Source organism: Canis lupus, chromosome 7 (assembly GCF_011100685.1).
Source record: "Canis lupus familiaris isolate Mischka breed German Shepherd chromosome 7, alternate assembly UU_Cfam_GSD_1.0, whole genome shotgun sequence".
NCBI lineage: Eukaryota > Metazoa > Chordata > Mammalia > Carnivora > Canidae > Canis > Canis lupus.
This window is the reverse complement of record NC_049228.1, coordinates 16,200,625-16,226,606: the sequence shown is the minus strand read 5'-3', so window position 1 is coordinate 16,226,606 and position 25,982 is coordinate 16,200,625. Positions and strand designations below refer to the sequence as shown.

General features: G+C 41.5%; 1 protein-coding gene and 1 long non-coding RNA gene across 2 annotated transcripts in view; one reads left to right on the top strand and one right to left on the bottom strand.

The window, feature by feature from the left end:
- Nucleotides 1-220: 220 nt before the first annotated feature.
- On the bottom strand, nt 221-1,024 carry LOC119876410. Its single transcript, XR_005361620.1, has 2 exons — nt 750-1,024; nt 221-671 (listed from the first exon to the last, which is right to left on the bottom strand). It is a non-coding gene; the product is annotated as an uncharacterized LOC119876410 (long non-coding RNA).
- A 2,028-nt stretch (nt 1,025-3,052) lies between these two features.
- The window catches only part of SHCBP1L (SHC binding and spindle associated 1 like), a 44,371-nt gene continuing 21,441 nt past the window's right edge, over nt 3,053-25,982 (top strand). Inside the window, exons 1-5 of the mRNA XM_038541747.1 lie at nt 3,053-3,511; nt 5,410-5,559; nt 19,703-19,917; nt 21,373-21,459; nt 21,531-21,749. Of these exons, the coding sequence (XP_038397675.1) occupies nt 3,053-3,511; nt 5,410-5,559; nt 19,703-19,917; nt 21,373-21,459; nt 21,531-21,749 (1,130 nt within the window). The remainder of the gene's footprint in view (nt 3,512-5,409; nt 5,560-19,702; nt 19,918-21,372; nt 21,460-21,530; nt 21,750-25,982) is intronic.

The window sequence follows — 25,982 nt, the reverse complement described above, 5'->3', positions numbered from 1 at the left end:
GACTATGAGAATAAGAATTATTCTTATTTCTAGAACTTTAGCATCTGTGCATTGCCTAGCACATACCAGGTTCCTACCTGTTTTTGTTTTTGTTTGGGAAAGAGGCTGTTGTTTGTAAACTTTCAACTAGGACAAATGGTCTCTGTTAATTCTGAATCTAAGAATGAAAAAAACCCCAGACTTTATTTAAAAAAACACACACACACACACACCTTTTTGGAGAAATGCTAGACTAAATAGATTTTACTTTCGGTGAGTGAAATCTGTGGCTAGTACCATTTTAAACAAAATCCAGGACTCCTGACCAAAGGCATAAACTTAGGGTCAAAACGTGATAAATGTCGTAATTATTCCCTGACATTGAAATGAAGACTAATATTTTCCCCAAAATAAACTCAAAATGTAACACAGTGTCCTTCCAGAGGAGCGTGAAGGAAGGCAGGTGTTTTCCCAGCGCTGCTCTCTGTGGCAGCTGTTGGCTCCCACGTAGCACTGTCACAGCGAGGGTGTAAACAGAATTCGTTCCAACTGGCTCCACGCACACTTAATAGTCATCCAACAGAAACCGGGGGGCTCACTCCTTCTCCAAAATGTATTATCTTGAGCCGACCTCTATTGTGAGGGAATTCGGAGTTTGCACACAGTCCGCCCAGCTGGAAATCGGAGTCCAGCTGAGGAGTTACATAAAGAAGAGTCTTTAAGGGGAATTTTGAGCAGCACAACAGGGACCTGAATGTAGACTCACCTACCGTTTTTGGCACAAAGTGGCGTGTTCAAAATGGAAAGGTGGTTTTATATCGGGAGCCGTGTGGATAGGCCGGGGGAAATCTAGGTGGCCGCATTTGTTCCTGGGGGTCCCTCGTCGGGGGCAGAGGGTGCCAGCCGCCAGCTCCAGGGTCAACCCAAGGTTCTCTCAGATGGCGTCCGGGGGTGCAGGAGTGCGGCACGGCCACCTGAGGGTGCCTCACAAGCCCCCTGAGGACCGCGGGGCCCCGGGGCAGAATTGTCTCCAGGGGGTGCCGAGGGCAGCGGCGGGGCGTTCTGGCGGGGCCCTGCCCGTGCGCGCCACCTAGTGGGTGCGCCGCCCTGAGCGCCACACTCCCCCGCCCCGCGCCCCCACCCCTCGCCCTCCATCCCCTCGCTCCCCCAGCGCCCCCACCCCTCACCCCCAGCGCCCCCACCACCTCGCCCCCCAGCGCCCTCCACCCCCTCGCCCCCCAGCGCCCCCACCCCCTCGTCCCCCCAGCACCCCCACCCCCTCGTCCCCCAGCGCCCCCACCACCTCGTCCCCCAGCGCCCCCACCCCCTCGTCCCCCAGCGCCCCCACCCCCTCGTCCCCCCAGCGCCCCCACCCCCCCCGCGCCCCCCGGCGCCCTCCATCCCCTCGCCCCCCGGCGCCCTCCATCCCCTCGCCCCCAGGCGCCCTCCGCCCCCCCAGCACCTCCACCGCCTCCTACCCCAGCGCCCCCACCCCCTCGCCCCCCAGCGCCCCCCCCCCCCCCCCCTCGCCCCCAATCGCCCGCATCCCCTCGTCCCCACGCCCCCACCCCCTCGTCCCCCGGCGCCCTCCATCCCCTCTCCCCCAGCGCCCCACCCCCTCGCCCCCCAGCGCCCCCACCCCCTCGTCCCCCAGCGCCCCCACCACCTCGTCCCCCAGCGCCCCCACCCCCTCGTCCCCAGCGCCCCCCACCCCCTCGTCCCCCAGCGCCCCCACCCTCGCCCCCAGCGCCCCCAACCCTCGTCCCCCAGCGCCCCCCCCCTCGTCCCCGCGCCCCCACCCTCGTCCCCCAGCGCCCACCCCCTCGCCCCCAGCGCCCCCACCCCTTCGTCCCCCGCGCCCCACCCCTCGTCCCCCACAGCGCCCCCACCCCCTCTCACCAGCGCCCCCACCCCCTCGTCCCCCAGCGCCCCCACCCCTCGTCCCCCAGCGCCCCACCACCTCGTCCCCCAGCGCCCCCACCCCCTCGTCCCCAGCGCCCACACCCCCTCGCCCAGCGCCCCCTCGTCCCAAGCGCCCCCACCCCTCGCCCCCCGCGCCCCCACCCCTCTCGTCCCCAGAGCCCCCCCAACCCCCTCGCCCCCAGCGCCCCCACCCCTCGACCCAGCGCCCTCCATCCCTCGCCCAGCGCCCCCCACCCCCTCGTCCCCCGGCCGCCCTCCTCCCATGTCCCACAGCCGCCCACCCCTCCGCCCCCCAGCGACCCCACCCGCCTCGCCCCCCCCAGCGCCCCCACCCCCTCGTCCCCCAGCGCCCCCACCCTCTCGTCCCCCAAGCGCCCCACCCCCTCGTCCCCAGCGCCCCACACCCTCGCCCCCCAGCGCCCCCACACCCCTCGTCCCCAGCGCCCCCACCCCTCGTCCACCAGCCGCCCCCAACCCCTCGTCCCCCAGGCGACCCCCACCACCTTCGTCCCCCAGCGCCCCCCCACCTCGCCCACCAGCGCCCCACCCCCTCGTCCCCCAGCGCCCCACCCCCTCGTCCCCAGCGGGGCCCCCACCCCCCTCGTCCCCCCAGCGCCCCCACCCCCTCGTCCCCCAGCGCCCCCCACCCCCTCGGCCCCCCCAGCGCCCCAACCACTCGCCCCCAGAGCCACCCCCTCGCCCCCCAGCGCACCAACCCCCTCGTCCCCCAGCGCCCCCACCACCTCGTCCCCCAGCGCCCCCACCCCCTCGTCCCCCAGCGCCCCCCACCCCCTCGTCCCCCAGCGCCCCCATCCCCTCGTCCCCCCCAGCGCCCCCCACCCCCTCGTCCCCCAGCGCCCCCATCCCCTCGTCCCCCAGCGCCCCCATCCCTCGTCCCCCAGCGCCCCCATCCCCTCGTCCCCCAGCGCCCCCATCCCCTCGTCCCCCACCCCCCCTCGTCCCCCACCCCCCTCGTCCCCCACCCCCTCGTCCCCCACGCCCTCGCCCTCGCCCCCTCGCCCCCCGCCCCTCGCGGGCTGCCGCCCCCCGCCCCCGTCCCCGGCCCGCCGCCCTCGAGGCCCTCCCTGCACGTGGCGGGCTCCGCGGGCTCCGCGCCTAACGGCCGCAGCGGGGCCTCGCGGGCGGGGAGATGGCGTCGGCGGCGCGGCCTCCCGAGCCGGAGGAGTCGGTCGGAACCGGCAGGCCCGGCAGGCGGGGCGCCCAGGGACTCTCCGCGCCCCCCGGGGACTCGCTGGCGGTCGGGACCCTGAGGGGCGCCGCGGCCCCGGCGCGGTCGGTGGTGGCGTCCCCGCGGCCCGGGAAGGGGAAGGCGGGCCGGGAGGCGGCGCGGCGGCGGCTGCAGCTCCCGCCCGCCTCTCAGGCCGAGGGCCGGGCCGCGGGGGCCGCGGGGGCCGCGGGGGCGGAGGAGGAGGAGGAGGAGGAGCAGGCGGCGGAGGCGGCGGAGGCGGAGGAGCCGCCTCTGTCGGTGCCCCAGGAGGAGGAAGAGGAGGCGCAGCCGCTGCCCCCGGTCTGCGTGTCCCCCATGAGGGGGATGTGGCGCGACGAGAAGGTGGTGCTGTACTGCGACCAGGTGCTGCAGGGCTGCAAGGTGAGGGTTACCGTTGCTTTGTGGCAGCCCTGCTGGAGCGGTTGCCGCGCTTTTGGCAGCTTCCAAGGGGTGACAATCTGATCGGTGATGGATCAGTTATCAGTGCCCAGGGTTGCCTCTTGGATCCATAGGCCTCATCAGTGCCCAGGGTTGCCTCCTGGATCCATAGGCCTCATCAGTGCCCAGGGTTGCCTCTTGGATCCATAGGCCTCATCAGTGCCCAGGGTTGCCTCCTGGATCCATAGGCCTCATCAGTGCCCAGGGTTGCCTCCTGGATCCATAGGCCTCATCAGTGCCCAGGGTTGCCTCTTGGATCCATAGGCCTCATCAGTGCCCAGGGTTGCCTCCTGGATCCGTAGGCCTCATCAGTGCCCAGGGTTGCCTCCTGGATCCATAGGCCTCATCAGTGCCCAGGGTTGCCTCTTGGATCCATAGGCCTTATCAGTGCCCAGGCTTGCCCTTGCATCGATAGGCCTTATCAGTGCCCAGGGTTGCCTCCTGGATCCATAGGCCTCACCAGTGCCCAGGTTTGCATCTTAGTTTTCTCATTTAACGATGTATGCCCACACATAAGGATGCGATGACTTAGCGGTGACTTTGACCTGACAGTACTGCACAGGTCTACACGGGATGGCTGTGGAATCCTGTTTCGTATACAAGATAACGTACCTTGTAACACTCTGTAGAGCAAATACCAGATGTTTCTAGCCTATTTTTTAAAAAATTATAGTGGAAGAATATGTGTATAAAGATATTGGTTGCAATGATATTTGTTAGAATTAAAAATTAGACTCCTGAGTGGCTCAGTGGTTGAGGGTCTGCCTTCGGCTCAGGGCGTGATCCCCGTCGGGAGTGGAGTCCTGCATGGGGCTCCTTGTGAGGAGCCTGCTTCTCTCCCTGCCTATGCCCCTGCCTCTCTGTGTCTCCTGAATAAATAAATAAATAAATAAAATCTTAAAAAAAAATTAGAAACTAAATTTCTGACTGTGGGGATAGTAAAGAATGTGTGGTGGTGGCATATAGTGGAGAGACCCAGACAGAGTAAAAATGAGGTTTTCAAGAACGTTAGTTATGCTTATCCTTTAAGGTTAAAAAGAAATGCCCCAGGAGACAAAACCAAATATGATTTATATGTATGGATGAATACATACATAGAAAAGTGACTGGAAGGAAGTAGCAACAATGGTTATTTTGGCTGTCAGGATCAGAAGTGGTTTTGGTTTTCCTTACATTTTGTGCATTTCCTTACATTTTCTGCAGGTGAACTGTATTTTATAATTGGATGAAAAATTTTTTAAGAACACAGTTACCATAAAACTAGGACAGTATCAATGGCCAACTTATATCTGATACTGAGAGTTGGAGGAGATGAAGTCTCCAAAACGCAACTGAAAAACGTTTATGTAAATTTTTGTGCCATTAATCAGACAGGCTCTTAAGGACTGTGTTTCACAATAGCTTACATTATTATCCTTGAGGTAGCTGGATTTAAATTTTAAAAATCAAATGGGCAGTATTTGTTGAATGCTTAGCATGCTCATTTGTTTTATACAATGAAGTGCTATTTTAAATTTTTATGTAGTGTTTTATTTTTTTTATTTTTTTATGTACTGTTTTAAATAGTTATTGTATCTTTAAAGTTCAGAAAAAATAATTGCTGTTTTTAAATATGATAATTACTATTTTTTAATGTATAATTACAGTTCTTTCTCCTCAGTGGATTAATAAAACAAATTACTTAAATATAAATAAGTACATGTCTTAGCACTGAATTACTCTATTGAGTGTATGTATCTCTTTTAAGTTTTTAATGTTTATGATATTTTCCAGCAAACATAGATTCAATTTATAAAAGTATATAATTTTATACAACTTACCTATATTTTTTCTTTTGCTAGGCAGAAGATGCTGATGAGGCTATGAGTAAATATCTATCAGAAAAATTAAAGTTGAGAGACAGATGGCTTGGAGTCTGGAAGACTAACCCTGAGTTATTCTTTGTGAAATATGAAGAAGCTTCTATCCCTTTTGTTGCTATACTGGTTGAGGTAAATAATTTTTACCTGATCTTTGTTCTTTTGAGTGAAATTACCAGTTCTTTTTAACACTAAAATATGGCATTACTGATTTGGGGCTTTGACTCTTAAACGGAGATTGATTGACAAAAGGTTATGTCTATTTTAAGTTTCTAAGCAAATGAATAGTGTAAAAAGAAGGGGGGATATTAGCATCCATTTACCTGTGCACAGTTAATTATTAAATGGAATCTAGTGTATCAGACAGTATTTATTAGTTTAATTTTAATTGCTCAAATAACAGAAGTACATTTCTTTAAAATTAGTAACTTAAGCTTTAACAGACTTGGGGCTTCTTTTTCTATCACTTTAATCTTCATTTATCTGTGAAGATAAATTACCAGGTTTAGTTAGATTAAGACAGAAAAAGTGGATCAGAAAACTATTGGTGGGTGCCTGGGTGGCTAAGCAACTAAGTGTTTGTCTTTGGCTCAGGTCATGATCCTGGGGTCCTGGGTTGAGTCCCACATCAGGCTCCTGCTCTATGGGGAGCCTGCTTATTCCTCTGCCTCTCCATCTCATGAATAAATAAATAAAATCTTAAAAAAAAAAAAGAAGAAAACTATTATTTTCTTTCCATGAAAAGTATCCTTTTAGTATAATACATTAACTTTCAAGCATTCATCCTATAACATTTTACTTTTTTAGGTCTATAGGTTAAATGTGGCATATATAATGTCATAAATTTGATTCCCTTAAAGATTAATTATCCTTGTGTAGACATTAATATCTATAATCACAAATGGTATCCCTGCCACAGATATCTCAAATCTATTGTTTTGGTCACGAGAAAAATTTGAAGTTCATTACATTGCACACTACCTGAAAACAATTCAGTTCCATTTCCGTGGAAAAGTAAGTTAGTGGTATTTTTACAGATAAAAATTGGCTTATTTTTGATCATAGAGACTATACAAAAAATATAATGGAGACTTGAGATTAGTTTTTCAATAATATTCTGTGTTTAGTGTTTCTTTGAGGTTTGCTCAATTTCAGGTTTTGAGTAGCCTTTCCCTGGAACTTTCATAACTTCTCTGGACCTTTTTTCATGTAAGAGGAGGTGTACTATGTGGGTATCTTTAACATTTGGGGGGGGCGGTTTAGTCAAGTTTTATGTGGAAGCCTGACAGATATAATACGTTAAGGGAGGATATTTCTGACTGAAATGAAGGGAATGGGTTTTCTCCCAATACCTCATGATAGCCCCTATACTCCATAAAACATTTAAAGATCCTTAAAGTTGTGTGAAAACTCACTGGATTAGATTATCTAGAAATTCTACCAAGTTCTAAGATTTAATATGCAACATATTGATTATTTGCTCTTTCTTACTCCTAAAATAACAAGATTACAGATAATTAGATTGCTTTAGAATCCTCTAGAGATTGCCAATGTTCTTTAAACACTAGAAAGGTAGGAAGAAAAGGGGTGGACAGAGGGAAAATAGTATATTGGAAGATTCTAATTCTTTGAATTATGTGGCAGTCAAACTAGCTCTTTGGACCTCTGAAGGTAGCACTGCACAATTCAGACATTGTTTTGTCTGCCTCTGCTTCTTAAGTCTTACTTGGATTAAAGTATCAGCAGTTGCTATATGATGCTCCTTGTTCTGAAGTCACAATAATTTATTTCTATGGACCTCATTCTCTTTTTATTTAGGTGCTCAATTAGTTTTCTATTGCTGTTGAAAGAATTTACCATAAGGTTTGGTGGCTTAAGCAATACAAAATTTATTATCTTACAATTCTATAGAAAAAAATCTGACATGGGCCCAGTGAGCTAATATCAAGATGCAGACAAGGCTGCATTCCCTTCTGGAGGCTCTAAGGGAAAATCTCTTTCCTTGCCTTTTCTACATTCTGGCCCCCTTCCTCCATCTTCAAAGTCTGTCTTTCTTTCTTTCTTCTTTCTTTTCTTTCTTTCTTTCTAAGATTTTATTTATTGTTCACGAGAGACACACACACACAGAGAGAGAGAGAGAGAGAGAGGCAGAGACACAAGCAGGCTCTATGCAGGGAGCCTGACATGGGACTGGATCCTGGGTCTCCAGGATCACACCCTGGGCCGAAGGCAGGGGCTAAACTGCTGAGCCACCCAGGCTGCCCCAAAGTCTTTCTTAGACTATCTGTCTGGTTCTTTGCAGGCTGGAAAAGTACATGTCTTTTAAGATTCATGATTAGAATGGGCCCAACTGGGTAATTCAGGATAACTTCCCATCACATCAGCAGAGTTCCTTTTACCGTGTCGAATAATATTAATATATTCACAGGTTCCAAGGCTAAAGGCATGAATATCTTTGAGGGCCATTATTCTGCCTGCTGCAGGTTCACAACAATAACAAAGAAAAATTTGGAAATATTTGATTGGAACGAAATCTAGCATATCCTTAATCTTGGTTACAAAGTGGTCCAGAAATTAAGGAAACTTTTTTATAACCTCTGTAGAAAGCAGTTTGCCAAAATACATTAGGAATTTTAAAGTAGTTCACTCGTTTTATGTCAGTTATCTCAATAAAGCTGGAAAAAAATAAAAATAACAAAAATAGACTCCCCTGCACAGAATAATAAATGAAAATGGAAAAGTTCACTTAATTTCTAGAAATTTATTCTACAGAAATCAGAAATGCAGAAAAAGATTTATATATTGAATGTTCACAGTGATATTTATAAAATTAAAGATTGATAATACCATACAGCTTTAATAATGAGATGCTGGTCAAATAAATGATGATATATCCATAAAATAGAATATTATATAGTTATAAAACTTATGTTAAAAAAACTTTTCATGATTAAGAAATTGCTCATTGGGGCAGCCCCAGTGGCACAGCGGTTTAGCGCCGCCTGAAGCCCAGGGTGTGATCCTGGAGTCCCGGGATCGAGTCCCACGTTGGGCTTCCTGCGTGGAGCCTGCTTCTCCCTCTGCCTGTGTCTCTGCCTCTCTCTCGCTCTCTCTGAATAAATAAATAAATAAATAAATAAATAAATAAATAAATAAATCTTAAAAAAAAAAGTGCTCATTGTGTATGTATTTAATAAAAGATTATAGAACTAGATATGCAGTATGATCCAATTATGTAAATTATATAAGTACATAGGAATAAAACTGGAAGATAAAAAGGTTAAGGTTAATGGTGGTTGGCTATTCTGTTGATAGGATTATGGTTGATTTTTAAACATTTTTAAACAAAGAACATGTTTAGTCACTATCAATAAACTTAGAGAATCTATTTTTTTTTAGTTTTATTCAAATTCTAGTTAGTTAACATTTAGTGTAATATTAGTTTCAAATGTACAATATGGTGATTCAACACCTCCATACGGTACCCAATGCTCACCACAGTGCACTCTTTAATCCCCATCACCTATTTAACTCATCCCCCCCAGCTACCTATCCTCAGTAACCATCAATTTGTTCTCTATAGTTAAGAGTCTGTTTCTTAGTTTGCCTCCCTCCATCTTCCCCCACCTCCTTTGCTTGTTTTGTTTGTTAAATTCCAAATATAAGTGAAATCATATGGTGTCTTTCTCTAACTTATTTTACTTAGCATTGTGCTCTCTAGCTTCATTCATGTCCTTGCAAAATGGCAAGATTTTGTTCTTTCTTATGGCCAATGTGTCATTGTGTATATATACCACATCATTTTTATCCATTCATCAATTGATGGATGCTTGGGCTATTTCTATAATTTGGCTATTATAGATAATGCTGCTGTAAACATCGGAGTTCGTGTATCCCTTTGAATTAGTATTTTTGTATTCTTTTGGGTACTTAGTATTATTTACTAAATTACCCAGCAATTGCTGGATCATAGAGTAGTTCTATTTTTAACTTTTTTGAGGAAACCCCATACTGTTTTCTAGAGAGGCTGCACCAGTTTGCATTCCTACCAACAGTGCACAAGGATTTCCCTTTCTCCATATCCTCACTAACACCTGTTATTTCTTGTGTTGTTGATTTTAGCCCTTCTGACAGGTGTCAGGTGATATCTCACTGTAGTTTTGATTTACAGTTCCCTGATGATCAGTGATATTGATGAAAAGACACATCTTTTCTGTTGGCCATCTGGATATCATCTATTCATGTCTTCACCCACCCACCCCCCTTTTTAAAAAGATTTTATTAGTCATGAGAGAGAGAGAGAGAGGCAGAGACACAGGCAGAGGGAGAAGCAGGCTCCATGTAGGGAGCCCAACATGGGACTCCATCCTGGATCTCTAGGATCATGAGAGAGAGAGAGAGAGAGAGAGAGAGGCAGAGACCCAGGCAGAGACCCAGGCAGAGGGATAAGCAGGCTCCACACAGGGAGCATGACATGGGACTCAATCTTGAGTCTCCAGGATCGCGCCCTGGGCTGAAGGTGGTGCTAAACCACTGAGCCACCCAGGATACCCCACTTCAGCCCATTTTTAAATTGGATTGTTTTCTGGCTGTTGAGTTGGTTAAGTTCTTTATATATTTTGGATACTGGCCCTTTATCCAATATGTCATTTGCAAATATCTTCTCCCATTCTGTTGATTGCCTTTTATGTTGCTTGTTTCCTTCACTGTGCAGAAGCTTTTTATCTTGATGAAGCCTCAATAGTTTATTTTTGCTTCTGTTTCCCTTGCCTCAGGAGACCTATCTAGAAAGAAGTTGCAATGGCCGATGTCAAAGAGAATACTGCCTGTATTCTCTTCTAGGATTTTTATGGTTTCAGGTCTCACATTTAGGTCTTTAATCCATTTTGAATTTATTTTTGTGTATACTCTAAGAATGTGGTCCAGTTTCATTCTTTTGCATGTTGCTGCCCAGTTCTCCCAGTACCATTTGTTGAAGAGACTCTTTTCTCCATTGGATATTCTTCCCTGCCTTGTCAAAGATTAATTGACCATATGCTTGTGGGGTTATTTCTGGGTTTTCCGTTCTGTTCTATTAATCTGTGTGTCTATTTTTGTGCCAGTACCTTATAATTTTTTTTAGTACCTTATAATTTTGTTCATTACAGCTTTGTAATATAACTTGAAGTCCAGAATTGTGATGCCTCCAGGCTTGCTTTTTTTTTTTCCTTCACAGTTGTTCTGGCCACTCAGAGTCTTCTGTGGTTCCATACAGCTTTTAGGATTGTTTATTCTAGCTCTCTGAAAAATGTTGGTGGTATTTTGATAGGGATTGCATTGGATGTGCAGATTACTTTGGGTAGTATAGACATTTTGACAATATTTGTTCTTCTAATCCATGAGCATGGCATGTCTTCTCATTTCTTTGTGTCATCTTCAGTTTCTTTCATCAATGTTTTATAGTTTTCAGAGTGCAGGTCTTTCGCCTCTTTGGTTAGGTTTATTCTTAGATATCTTACTGTTCTGGATGTGATTGTAAATGAGGCTGGTTCCTTACTTTCTCTTTCTCCTGCTTCATTATTGATAAAGAAATGCTTCAGATTTCTGTATGTTGATTTTGTATCCTGTGACTCTACTGAATTCATGTATCAGTTCTGTCAATTTTTTGGTGAAGGCCTTTGGGTTTTCTTTTTTTTTTTTTTTTTTTAATTTCTTTTATTTATTTATGATAGTCACAGAGAGAGAGAGGCAGAGACACAGGCAGAGGGAGAAGCAGGCTCCATGCACCGGGAGCCCGACGTGGGATTCGATCCCCGGTCTCCAGGATCGCGCCCTGGGCCAAAGGCAGGCGCCAAACCGCTGCGCCACCCAGGGATCCCGCCTTTGGGTTTTCTATATAGAATATCATGCCATCTGCAAACAGTGAAAGTTTTACTTCTTCCTTGCCAATTTGAATGCCTTTTATTTTGTTGTCTGAGTGCTGTGGCTAAGACTTCAACCAGTCTGTTCAACCAGTACTGTGTTGAACAACAATGGTGAGAGTGAACATCTGTGTCTTGTTCCTGACCTAAAGGGAAAGCTCTCAGTTTTTCCCCTTTGAGGATGATATAAGCCATGGGTTTTTCATATATAACCTTTATTAGGTTGAAGTATGTTCCTAGTTTAGAGAATCTTTAGTTTGGAAACATTTAAGGGATCTCTCCATGGATTCTGGAAGCTGGTTATTTACCTGGTTTATTATATCATAGTTCTGAAGAACAAATAGTTACTTTGAGCTTTTCTCAACATTTACATCTTGCATTGTGGCTATTTCTGCAAACGCCCACCTTTAGTTATAGAATCCTTGGTTTTATTATTTTTATTTTTAGGGCTAGGGGCAGAGGGAGATGGAGAGAGAGAATCTTAAGGAGGCTTCACTGCCAGCATGGAGCCCAGTCTGGGGCTCAGTCTCACAACCCTGAGATCAAGACCTGAGCCGAAATTAAGAGTTGGACGCTTTACTGATTGTACCACCCAGCTACCCTCAGAAACCTTGGTTTTATTTTTATTTTATTTTATTTTATTTTATTTTATTTTATTTTATTTTATTTTATTTTATTTTATTTTATTTTTTTAGAAACCTTGGTTTTAAAGCCTGTTCTGTAACTTGCTATCTGAACAAATTGGAAGCATTTAAATTCACATTTTAGACTGCTTGGGACCATTCTTTTCCCTTTAGCTCCTACTCTGTTTCTTTCCTTTCTTTCATTATAAAGGCCTCAAAATTGTAGTTTATATTAAATGTCTCAATTCCTTACCTTTTGTGTACCCACTTATTGCTAAATGTTTTCTTAGTTTTATAAAAATTAAATATGTACATAATTTATAGAGTCAAATACAGTTACAACGTTTGTTATAAAATGATGTGGTCAGCCAACCTCTATCTACCTCCTGCTGCCATGCCTTGTATTTTCCAGGTGCAGCCAATTTTAACCAGTTTAGTTAATTATTATATTAATTCCCTGTCTCCAAGAATCATGCTTATATTGCTACTTCTTGACTTCTCTGTTTTAGGTTTTATATGTAGGCTCCCACTATGGAAAATGGAGATTTAGGTATTTTATCTACCACCACCAGTACCATTCCATGTTCTACCTTATACCCATATTTTCCACATGCTTCCAACCTCCCTAAATACTTATATAATAATTTTGGTTTTAACATATGCTCTGTTTACCTTCATAGATATGTAGTATCCATTTCATATATAGATAAACCGTTCAGTATACTAGGATTAATTTTCCTTTCCTGGACATTTAAAAACATTTTCCTAGAGTTGAATACCCTGTTTTTTCACTTCTTTTAGTTTGTTTTTTATTTATTCATGGGAGACTCAGAGAGAGAGGCAGAGACTTAGAGGGAGAAGCAGGCTCCTCACAGGGAGCCCGACGTGGGACTCAATCCCCAGAACCAGGGTCACGCCCTGAGCTGAAGGCAGATGCTCAACCGCTGAGCCACCCAGGCATCCCTCTTTTATTTTTCTTACAGGTTTGTCCTCGGTTATGTAAATCTTCACAACATAAACACCTCTATCAACTTTGTCTTCTTAAAGAGGTTATCTCTTACACCCTTTTGATCCGCAGTCGATTGGTGATCTCTGTGCCTGATGGATAGCTGTCCTTTTGGGATCTCCCTCCATCATCACGTTAGGAATTCCTTTTGCTATTCTCTTGTACAAATAACCTGTTTCCCAGAATTCCTGTCTTCCTTTATTCTTAATTCTATTGTTTTGGCTAGGGACCTTTTCCTAATAGCTTCATGGGTAAGGACACAAAAAAGATAAAACTATTGCAGTCTTGTGTTCTTGAAAATATCTTTATAGGGCAGCCCTGGTGGCACAGCGGTTTAGTGCCGCCTGCAGCCTAGGGCATGATCCTGGAGACCCTGGATCAAGTCCCATGTCGGGCTCTCTGCATGGAGCCTGCTTCTCCCTCTGCCTGTGTCTCTGCCTCTCTCTCTCTCTGTCTCTATGAATAAATAAAATTTTAAAATCTTAAAAAAAAAAAGAAAATATCTTTACAGTATCTTCATATTTATTTGAAAAATTGACTAGGAACATGATTCTAGGTTTGATTTTTATGGCCAGAATTAGAAAAATACTGTTCATTTTCAAGCTTCCAGTGTTGGTGATTGAGAAGCCAATATCATCAATCCTTTGATAATACGTATATGTTTTTTTCTCTCTGAAAACTTGTAGGATCTTTTTTTTTGTCCCTAGAGTTCTCCATCAAAATGATAGCAAAGGAATTTTTTGAAACATATGTAAGGAGAAGAGAGAGGAAAGGAGATAATGGCAAGAAAACTTAAAAGGCATAGAACAGATAAGTAGGTGGCAACTGACAGTAGAGCTAAGAAAGTTGAATTCTAAATTTGTATTAAGGAAAACCAAAAAACAACATGATATACACTAAATAACCCCAAAGAATTGATTGTATTTAGGTCTCTGGGCATGGGGTTAAAGATGGAGCTGAGAAAGAATTGGTTGAAAGCTATTTAAAAACAGAGACTTCCATTCCCAGAAAGATGGAGTAGACATTATTTTTCCCTATTCTTCCTACAGAGTATAACAAAAAAAAAACCTGGATTATGTTAATATAAAGCCAACATAAGACTCTAAAAAGATGGATAGAAGGCAGAGTGCCTAGGGACCTCATGACCCAAGGAATGACCATAACTTCCTTGAGGTTTGCTTCGTATATCTTAGACTGGGTATCAGAGAAGCTGGCAACCTAGAAACATCAATAGTAGTAGATCAAAAGTAAAAAATTAAAATTAAAAAGTCCAGGCAGCCAGGGTGGCTCAGCGGTTTGGCGCCGCCTTCGGCCCAGGGTGTGATCCTGGAGACCCAGGATCAAGTCCCACGTTGGGCTCCCTGCATGGAGCCTGCTTCTCCCTCTGCCTCTGTGTGTGTATCTGTCATGAGTAAATAAATAAATCTTTAAAAAAAATTTTTTTTTAATAAATAAAAAGTCCCCCACTCCTAAAGGCCTGCTTTCTCTAGTCAAAGGACCAGGAAAGGGGCAACACCACAGGAAGAAAAAAAACAAACCTGCTGTCCCTCTTTCCCCACTGCAGGAAAAGACCAAGTGAAGAACCTAGACTTCCACTCTTGTTAAGTTGTAACAAGGCACACTAACCCCAATGCCAAAGTGGTCTTAGAGAAGACCTAGTGGGGAGAAAATGGGGAGTTGAGTGATAAAGAACTTCTCCTACACCCCTGTTATCAATGTAGACTACATGGGAAGACTGGACTACCACCCCCACCAGTAAGGGGAGACTCCTTCCACTTCCTGGAGCAGTGGTGTCAGAAAAGATCTAGTAGAGAATCAGGACTCCACCCTACTGTGATGTCAATGGAAACAACATGGGGAGCAGAAATGAGATGCTCCTCTCTCTCCAAGCTAGGGGGAAGTATCAGTAGAGATCTCATGTTGAACCTGAACTCCTACCCCAGAATAGCAGTAAAGAAGAAATACCTCTCCCCATTCCTACAGTCAACAGACACTGGAGAATCTGGACTTCACTCCCTATCTGGCAGTAACAGGGTGGAAACTTCCTTTTTATGCCATATTGGTGTCAGAAGAGGACTGATGAAATAAAAGATTTAAATAAGGTCAAGAATCTCATGACATAATATTCAAAATGTCTAGATTTAAATAGAAAATCACTTGTTATCTCTTCTCAATCCCTTGTAAGAATTAGAATAATCTCAACTTGAATGAGATAAAACAATAGACACCAACACTGAGGTAACCTAGATGTTAGATTTACCTGACAAAGACTTTATTATTTTTTTTTAAGATTTTATTTATTTATTCATGAGAGACACAGAGACAGAGAAAGGCAGAGAGACACAGGCAGAGGGAGAAGCAGGCTCCATGCAGAGAATCCAACCTGGGACTCCATCCCAGGTCTCCAGGATCACACCCTGGGCTGAAGGGGGTGCTAAACCTCTGAGCCACCCGGGCTGCCCACTGACAAGGACTTTAAAGCAACCACCATAAAAATGCATTACTGAGCATTTATGAGCGCATGTGAAACAAATGAAAAAATAGGAAGTCTCAGCAAAAACAGTTTTATTTATTTTATTTTATTTTTTTAAAAACAAAGTTTTAGAACTAGAATAATATAGTAACCTAAAAAAACTCAAAAGGATGTGCTGAACAACAGAATGAAGACAGAGGGAACAATCAGCAAACTTGACAATAGAAAGTTAGAAATTATCTAATTGAACACCAGAAGGAATAGACTGGAAAACAAAATGAACAGAGCTGCAGGGACATGTTGGGCTATAACAAAAGACCCAACATTCATGTCTTCTGAGTCCCAGAAAAAGAGAAGAAAAGATGTGGCTGAAAAAAATTTTTGAATAAAATAATGGCTGAAATATGCTGAATTTGGCAAAAAGACATAAAATTTACAGATTTAAGAAGCTGAATGGTAGTATCCTACTGAGAAGGGAGTAAGTCAAAGTTTACTGGCACTGAATGTTAGGATCCTCTTCCTTCTATTCTGACTCTGTTTCTAGCATACAGGCAGTTAAGGCATATCCCTTTAGGCATGAGAGTTGGAAGATTTTTCTATGTTCAGCTCAAAAGAAAAGACCTAAAGATAATTGGCATATTGAGTTCCCATGGAAAGAGCCAGTGCAGAATATCCTGCATTTACAGATAGAACATCCATACTTGTTCCACCCATATACACAGACCTCTTTTTTTTTTTTTTAAGATTTTATTTATTTATTCATGAGAGAGAGAGAGAGGCATAGAGAGAAGCAGGCTCCATGCAGCGAGGCCAATGTGGGACTCGATCCCGGGATTCCAGGATCACGCTCTGGGCCGAAGGCAGGCGCTAAACCATTGAGCCACCCAGGGATCCCCAGACCTCTTTTTTAATGCTCCACCTTTTTTTTTTTTTTTTTTTTAATGCTCCACCTTTTAATATGAGCAGACAGCCAAGGATCACCAGATATCTAAAGAAACTCTAATAACAAAATAGTGGTTAAAACAGCAGAAAAGGGATCCCTGGGTGGCGCAGCGGTTTGGCGCCTGCCTTTGGCCCAGGGCGCGATCCTGGAGACCCGGGATCGAATCCCATGTCGGGCTCCCGGTGCATGGAGCCTGCTTCTCCCTCTGCCTGTGTCTCTGCCTCTCTCTCTCTCTCTCTCTGTGTGACTATCATAAATAAATATTTTTAAAAAATAAAATAAAAATAAAACAGCAGAAAAGAAGACATTTTGAAGAAACAAATGATAAGGAGAAGGAAAAAAATATATATATACACACACACACACATATATTAAAAACCTATTAATATTCTCAGAAGTAAAAGACAAGGCATCCATGAACTGGGACCTATTCTAAAAAAATAGAAAGGGAAGGAAAGCTTTCAAATTCATTCTATGAGGCCAGCATTACTCCAATACTAAAACCAGCTACCAAAACACTGCCAAAAAAGAGAGGGAGAGAACTGTAGGCCAATATCTCTGATGAGCATAGATGCAAAAATACTCAACAAAATTTTAGCAAACTGAATCCAACAGTACATTAAGAAAATTACTCACCATAACCAAGTGGGACTTATTCTTGGGATGCAAAAGTAGTTGAGTATTCACAAATCAATTAATGTGATACATAACATCAACAAGACAAAGGATAAAAACCATATGATCATTTCAATAGATGCAGAAAAAAGCATTTGACAAAGTACAACATCCATTCCTGATTTAAAAAAAATACCCTCAACAAAGTAGGTTTGGAGGGAATATCCTGTAACACAATAAAAGCTATATATGAAAAACCCAGAGCTAATATCATACTCACTGGTGAAAAACAGCCTTTCCCCTAAGGTCAGGAGCAAGACAAGAATGTCCACTGTCACCACTTTTATTCAACATAGTACTGGAAGCCCTAGCCACAGCAGTCAGACAAGAAAAAGAAATAAAAGGCATCCTGGGGATCCCTGGGAGGCTCAGCGGTTTGGTGCCTGCCTTTGGCCCGGGGCGCGATCCTGGAGTCCCGGGGTCAAGTCCCACATAGGGCTCCCCGCATGGAGCCTGCTTCTCCCTCTGCCTGCGTCTCTGCCTCTCTCTCTCTCTCTATGTCTATCATAAATAAATAAATCTTAAAAAAAATAAAATAAAAGGCATCCAGATAGGTAAGAAAGAAGTAAAACTTTCACTATTTGCAAATACTGTATATAGAAAATCCTAAAGATTTCACCAAAATACTAAAACTGGTAAATGAATTCAGTAAAGTTGCAGGATACAAAATCTGTATGCAGAAATTCATTGCATTTCTATACACTACTTAGCAGAAAAAGAAATTAAGAAACCCCTTCATTTCAATTACACCAAAAATAATAAAATCCTTAGGAATAAACTTAACCAAGGAGGTGAAATACCTGTACTCTGAAAACTATAAAACACTGATGAAAGAAATTGAAGACGACACAAAGAAATGGAAACATATTCCATGTTTAGGGATTGGGAGAACAAATATTGTTAAAATGTCCACACTATCCAAAGCAATCTGCAGATTTATTGCAATCCCTATCAAAATACCAATAACATTTTTCACAGAACTAGAACAAATCATCCTAAAATTTGTATGAAACCACAAAAGAACCCAAATAGCCAAAGCAGTCTTGAAAAGGAAGAACAAAACTGGAAGTATGACAATCTAAGATTTCAAGATATACTACAAAACAGTAGTAATCAAAACAATGTGGTACTGGCACAATAACAGACACATAGATCAGTGGAACAGAATAGAAAACCCGGAAATAAATCCATAACCATCTGGCCAATTTATCTTCAACAAAGGAGGCAAGAATATGCAACAGGAAAGAGACAGTCTCTTTAACGAATGGTATTGGTAAAACTGGACAGCCACATGCAAAAGAGTGAAACCAGGCCACATTCTTACAGCATACACAAAAAGAAATTCAAAATGAATTAAAGATCTAAATGTGAAACCTGAAATCATAAAAATCCTAAAAGAGAACACAGGCAGAAATTTATCTGCTATTGCCATAGCAACATTTTTCTAGATATGTCTCCTGAGACGAGAGAAACAAAAGCAAGAATAGGCAACTAGGACTAAATCAAGATCAAAAACTTCGGCACAGAAAAGGAAACAAGCAACTAAAATACAACTTGTAGAATGGAGAAGATATTTGCCAATGATATATCTGATAAAAGGTTAGTATCCAAAATAGAAAAGAAATTATACAACTCAACAGCTCAAAACAATCAAATTTAAAAATGGGCAGAAGACATGAACAGACATTTCTCCAAAGAAGACATCCAGATGGCCAACGGACACATGAATAGTTGCTCAAACTGATCATCAGGGAAATGCAAATCAAAACTACAATGAGATATCACCTCACACCTGTCAAAATGGCTAAAATAAAAAACACAAGAAACAATAGGTGTTAGTGAGGATATGGAGAAAGGGAAACCCTTGTACACTCTTGGTAGGAATGCAAACTGGTACAGCCATTAGAAGACTGTACGGAGGTTCCTCAAAAAATTAAAAATAGAACTAGTGATCTAGCAGTCACACTACTGGGTATTTACTCAAAGAATACAAAAATACTAATTTGAAAGGATACATGCACCCTATGTGTATTGTAGAATTATTTACAATAACTAAATTATAGTAGTCCAAGTATGCAGTGATAGATGAATGGATTAAGACAATGTGGTATATATATTTACAATGGAATATTGTTCAGCCACAAGAAAGAATGAAATCTTGTTTGCAACAACATGGATGGATTTAGAGAGTATAATGCTAAGTGAAATAAGTCAGAGAAAGACGAATACTACATGATTTTACTCATATGTGGAATTTAAGAAAGAAAACAAAAGAGACAAACCAAAAAACAAACTTTCAAGTATAAAGAATAAACAAATGGTTACCAGAAGGGAGTTTGGGTAGGGGGATGGGTGAAATAGGTGGAGAGGATTAAGACTTATCGTGATGAACTCTGAGTAATATATGGAATTGTTGAATCACTGTACTGTACAGTGATATAATGTTAGTAACTACACTGGAACTTAAAAAAAAAGGAAAACAAATAAGGTTTGAAAAAATTGTGTTATTTTATTTAATATTGATCTATAATTACTTTGTGGTAAAGAGATCTTCAAATTTAAAAGAAGAAACTTTGTAAGTAGATCATGTGTGAGGAAAATATCTTTGTCGTTCATTTTGATTTGTAATTACAAATTTTATAATATTTATCTTAGGTAACTTGTAAACCACGCCAAAGCTCATCATCTTGTTTCAAAGTTAGTGTATCTCTTGCTGAGCCTTTTTCTTCTAACATTGCAAATATTCCAAGGGGTTTGGTCAATGAGATTTTGGAAGAACTGGAGCATAGTGTGCCTCTCTTGGAAGTGTATCCTGTTGAAGGACAAGATTCTGATATACATGATATTGCTTTGGCCTTGGAAGTTGTAAGGTATTAGACCTTTTTACCTCTTAAAGTTATGATATTCAAAAAGTTAATATGTAAGTATACAAGCACTTTATAAATAGTTATAGATTTAATTTTTCTTACTGCTGAATTCAATTTGTCCTTTTTTAAGTTTATTTATTTATTTTAAGTAATCTCTACACCTAACATGGGGCTCGAATTCATGACTGAGATCAAGAGTCACATATTCCACTGACTGAGCCAGCTAGGTGTCGATTTTTAATGAACATATTTATAACTCTTAACATTCTCCTGCAGAAGTATTATATATGGGCAATGAAAAGTTTGCCATTTTTTGATCTTGCATTTTCAAAAATTGATTTAAAAAGTTCTAGAGATAAGTAACACTAAATTTTGTTCGTATTTAAGCATCTTAAATATATTACATTTTATGTTTCACATGTAAGGACATTACAAATACTAGATGTCATCATCCACATTATGATTGCTTCTTAAGTTGATACAATTTGAGAGAAGTTATCCATAAACATAATTCAGAATTTTAGGGGCATATTTTTTTCTTTTTCTTTTTCTTTCTTTCTTTTTTTTTTTTTTTTTGAAGATTTTACTTATTCATGAGAGACACACAGAGAGAAGCAGGAGACATAGGCAGAGGGAGAAGCTGGCTCCCTGTGGGGAGCCTGTTGTGGGACTTGATCCCCAGGCCCCAGGATCATGCCCTGAGCCAAAGGCAGACACTCAACCACTGAGCCTCCCAGGAATGCCCATATTTTTGTTTTTCTAATACTTCCCCAGAATATACAAATTTGATTATACCTGAAGTATTATTTCTGGGGTGCCTGGGTGGCTCAGTCAGTTAAGCATCTGCCTTTGGTTAGATCATGATCCCAGTGTCCTGGGATTGAGCCCCACTTCAGGCTCCTTGCTCAGTAGGAGCTCTTCTCTTGCTCTTCTCCCTCTGTTCATCCCCCACCTAATCTCTCTCTCTCAAATAAATAAATAAAATTTTAAGTATTATTTCTTTGTTGAACAAAACAGCCAAATCTATGAAATTTGGAACCTGCATTTTACATTCCCACTTCAAGAAACATGATCTGTAGCAACCTTCAATAGAATGTAGATCATCTTGGGATGCCTGGGTGGCTCAGCCGTTAAGCATCTGCCTTTAGCTCAGGCCGTGATCCTGCAGCCCCAGGATCAAGCACCATGTCGGGCTCCCTGTGAGGGAGCCTGCTTCTCCCTCTACCTGTATCCCTCTGTGTCTCTCATAAATAAATACACAAAATCTTTAAAAAAAAAAAAAAGAATGTAGATCACCCAATTTTTAAAAGTTTAATTTTAATATTAGTTCACTGAAAGGTCATTTACAAATATTTTTCTTAGAATTCATATAAAGAATTCTGACATGAGAATGTCTTTAATTATATACATATTATTGGCTCTTTTTGATCACTTTTACATTATTTTCATTCATCATAGGTTTTTTTATGACTTTCTTTGGAGAGACTGGGATGATGAAGAAAGTTGTGAGAATTACACTGCTTTAATCGAAGAAAGAATTAATTTGTAAGTATAGTTAAAAGCTAATTTAGCACATTTTATAAGATAAACATTGTAATTATATTGATACTTTTCAGGTGGTGTGATATACAAGATGGAACCATACCTGGTCCTATTGCACAACGTTTCAAAAAAACTTTGGAGAAATATAAGAAAAAGCGTGTTGAGCTCATTGAGTATCAGAGTAATATTACGGAAGATCCATCTGCAGCAGAGGCCGTTGAATGCTGGAAAAAATACTATGAGATAGTAATGCTCTGTGGATTATTGAAAATGTGGGAAGATTTACGTCTCCGGTAATAATACTCTATTTTAAACAAAAAAATTACATGGTTATTCTTTTATCATATTACTTAACTTAGGATATATGTTACCCTGACTGAAGTAGATTATAAAATTAGATGTCCAATTTTTGAGATAAGAACAAAGTGCAACTACCAGTATTAGAAAATCATTTTTATATAACTGAATTCAATGAAATCATTGGCTTTTTGGATTAAAAAATATCATCAATCTAGTTCTTTCCTTATCTTTTATTTTTACATTCTTGATTTTGGCCAAAGCCTAAGAAAAGAGGAGGGAGAGCTCCACCACATATAATATACAAAGTAAAGAGAAAGTTGAATAATTTGGCTGCCTCTTAATTTCTTTTTTTCTCATGGATATTGATAAGTTGTTTTTATAATAAATGAAACAATGTGGATTTAACCAGCATCATTCTCCGTAATACTTCAAAATGTCTTAAAATGTTTTTACATTACTATGCAGTAAAGTATATATTTCTGTCTTTGTTTTAGATAGAGAGGAAAACAGGAATTCTTGCCCATGGTTTCAAAATTAAAGGAAAATTTTGAATGGAGCCAAAGGACATCTGACTATTTCATACTAGATTGTTAAATCTTTTTATGTTCCACCTGTACACGTTCTTTGCCTTAGGAATTCTGAGCCACATTTTATTTGTTCAACAATTAACTGTTAGCCTAAATCTTTTCTTTTTGTATTTTCTTTCAAATTTCACTTATTTTTTTAATCATTAAGAATCTCACTTCAGTGCCTATTTTGATGTTACTGGGATTCTTGTGTAACGAAGCCTTGGGATTACTTTGGGAAATCGGTATAGATAAGATTTTTGAAATCTATTTATCTAGAAATTCAGAGTCAACAAAAGTTGAATTTGAATACAACTTATCATTATTAGACTTCAGATTCTAATAGCATGGGACAACGTGGGGTTCTCTCATCTTAAAAGTTAAATCACAGAGAATCTAGGTCTGGGAGTGGTGGAGTAAGGTAACTGGTCAAACCTTTGCATAGATAACAATTATAAAATTTGGACAAAAATATATTAAAAGCATCCAGCTATTTGAAGGCACTGTAAAATAACCAAAGTAGGCAACAAACCTTGAAATATATCCTTGGGTAAGAAATGGGAATTTGTGGCTTTTCAGTATGAGAGTGATCACCAGGTTTTATAGCTTTGGTAGCAAAAAATGCAATCCAACTATTTCAAGATGGCAAAGCACAGAGTTCAAAGCTGGCAGAACAGCTGGAAATATAGGTGGGGTATCCTGAAAGAAGAGAGTTGCAAAAAGGGCCAGATCCAGAATTTGAGCATAAACTCTGCTCAAATTCTTGACTGACCACTAAACTATACTAGCATTGGTGGGGGAGAGAAATTGGGGAACGATGCTTTTTAAAAAAGTCTGTAGTTGAAGCGTGGAAGTCGAGAGAACTAAACAGATATATCAGCTGATTTTGAGCCCAGACAAGTTACCTGCCTGCTAGAATACAAGACTAACAATCCTTAGAAGAACACAACACAATCTAAAGTTATGAGAATGTATTTTCCAAAGTCTCCAGTGTTCAACCAAAAAATTTATGGGCATGGAAAGAAACCAGAAAATTAGATCCATTCCCAGGGAAAAAGATAGTTAATATAATCTGACTCTGAGTGGGCTCAGATGTTAAGATTTTCAGACAAGACTTCAAAGCAGCTATTATAAATATGTTCAACAAATTATAGGAAAATTTGGAATTAATAAGTGGACAGAGAATCTCAACAGAGAAATGGAAACTAAAAAACAAATAGTTTCAGATGTAGCTCTGATATGTAAACAGCTTGTTAGTTATCACTCACGTCCTTAAGACAAGAAAAAAGATGGAACAAAACTGAAAATGATGTTCTTGGACCCATAAGAAAACTAAGGTCATAGGGCAAACTGCCACCTTGAAATCTGGAGAGAGAAGTAAATTCAGAATCACAACCAGGATCTCCTTACCTGGAACAGATAATCCCCTGAGCCATAAACTGTAAGAACACAAATGGTAATTTTGATAAACTGCTGGAGGTTGAGTATGGACTAGTATGCAAGTGAGAAATTCCTGGAGGGATGCATTTCCTAGTGAGACACCCCACATCTCTGTGGGGTTTTTGCCTCCAGGAATCTCTCTAGGTTCTCTGGTGAGAGCCAAGAAAAATCCCATTATGCCTCTAGTTGGGGATGGGAAAAGTTAATATTGTGAAATATACCCAGAGCATCTCCATGACAAAGATTCATTCACCAGAGGAAAAGATTACCATAGCATCTTCCCATCTAGGGGAGAAGGGTATTTCCTTGACTCCAGCCTCTTCTAGCCTTCCTTCCTATCTGGGAAGAGGAGGGCACTACGAAACTTGTAAAGATCACAGTCCAGGGACATAGATACACTAAAAGACTAATAAGAACAATTTCTCTCCATTATACCTTCCAACCACACCAGTTAGGCTCCAGTATAATAACTGGATTATAGCTAAAAGAACAAGACACAAAAGGAGGAGTTTTTAGGGAAGCTCAAAGGCAACAGAGGAGACACAAATAATGGAAACCATAGGAATGTGAGGTGTCTGACACCTACAGCTATAGCAAACATTAAACACAGTTTACCTCCTGGCTAGATTAATATAAAACCTCACTCTAAAAGCCTGTTTACTTTAGTTTCTAGTCAATGCATCATGGTTGGCTTTCCACAAAATATTATAAAACATACTTGAAGGCAAGAAAAAAACTAAGCTTAAAGAGAGAAAGTAAGCTTCAGAACCAGACTCAATTATGATTTTGGAATTAGATGGAATTTAAAATACCTAATTGATGTTAGTCTAATGGAAATGGGACACAAAATGTAAGAACAGATAATGTAAACATAAGATGGAAACTCTAAGGATTAAAAGAAACTGCTAGCGGGATGCCTGAGTGGCTCACCAGTTGAGCCTCTGCATTTGGCTCAGGGCGTGATCCTTGGGTCCTGAGATAAAGTTCCACATCGGGCTTCCTGCAGGGAGCCAGCTTCTCCCTCTGCCTATGTCTCTACCTCTCTCTCTCTGTCTCTCATGAATAAATAATAATAAATGCTAGAAATAAAAAACACTAAATAAAAATGATACTTTTGATGGGTTAACTAATAGATGGAATGAAACTGAGGAAAGAATCAGTGAGCTTGAAGGTATGTCAGCAGGATCTCAAAGAAAAAAAAGAATGAAGAAACAAAACATCCAAGGACTGTGGGACCATTTCAAAAGGTGCAGCATATGTGTAATTGGAATGCCAGAAGAGAAAAAGAGCAAATGCAGCCAAAGAAATATTTGAATTAATAATGGTGAGAATTTTCCACAATTAAATGCAGACAACAAACCATAGATCCATGAAGCTCAGAGCACACCAAGCAGGATAAATACCAAAAAATTCTATACATTAGCATATCATATTCAAACTGAAGACAACTATGAAAAAGGAGTGGGGTGGGGGGGGAGGGAGGAGGAAATGCTTATCTATAGGTGAACAAGAATAAGAATTACAACAGACTTCTTATAAGAAACTATGCAAACAAGATGAAAGGAGTGAAATATTCAAAGTGTTGAAAGAAAACTACCAACCTGGAATTCTATGTATGCAGTGAAAATATTTTTCAAAAGTGAAAGGGTAATAACTATTTTAAACAAAAAGGAAAAAAAATGAGGGAATTTATCACCTTGCAAGAAAAATGAAAAATTATTTAGAGGAAAATTGTTAAAAGTCAGAAACTCCGATCTGTGTATAGGAAGGAAGAGCTTTGGATAAAGAATAAACAAAGGTAAAATATTTTTATTTATCTCAATTGATTAAAATAGCTGTTTAATAGTATTTGTGATGGTATTGGGTGATAATGTATGGATTGGTAAATTAAGTGACAGTAATATCATACTGGGGAGAAATGGGAATACTCTGTTAAAAAGTGCCTGCACTATATATGAAATATGATAGTGTTATTTGAAGGTGAACTAAGATTAACTTAAAATGTATATTGCAAGACTCTAGCCACTAAGCATGTGCCATGCAACTGATTTTCTGGGACAGAATGGTACCCACCCAGCTGCAAGTCTCTCCTCTGGGGAAGGGAAGCAGTCCTTGCCTTGCCAGGTACTTTATTTATTTTTTTATTTTTTTAAGATTTTATTTATTTATTCATAGAGATGCAGAGAGAGAGAGGCGCAAAGACACAGGCAGAGGGAGAAG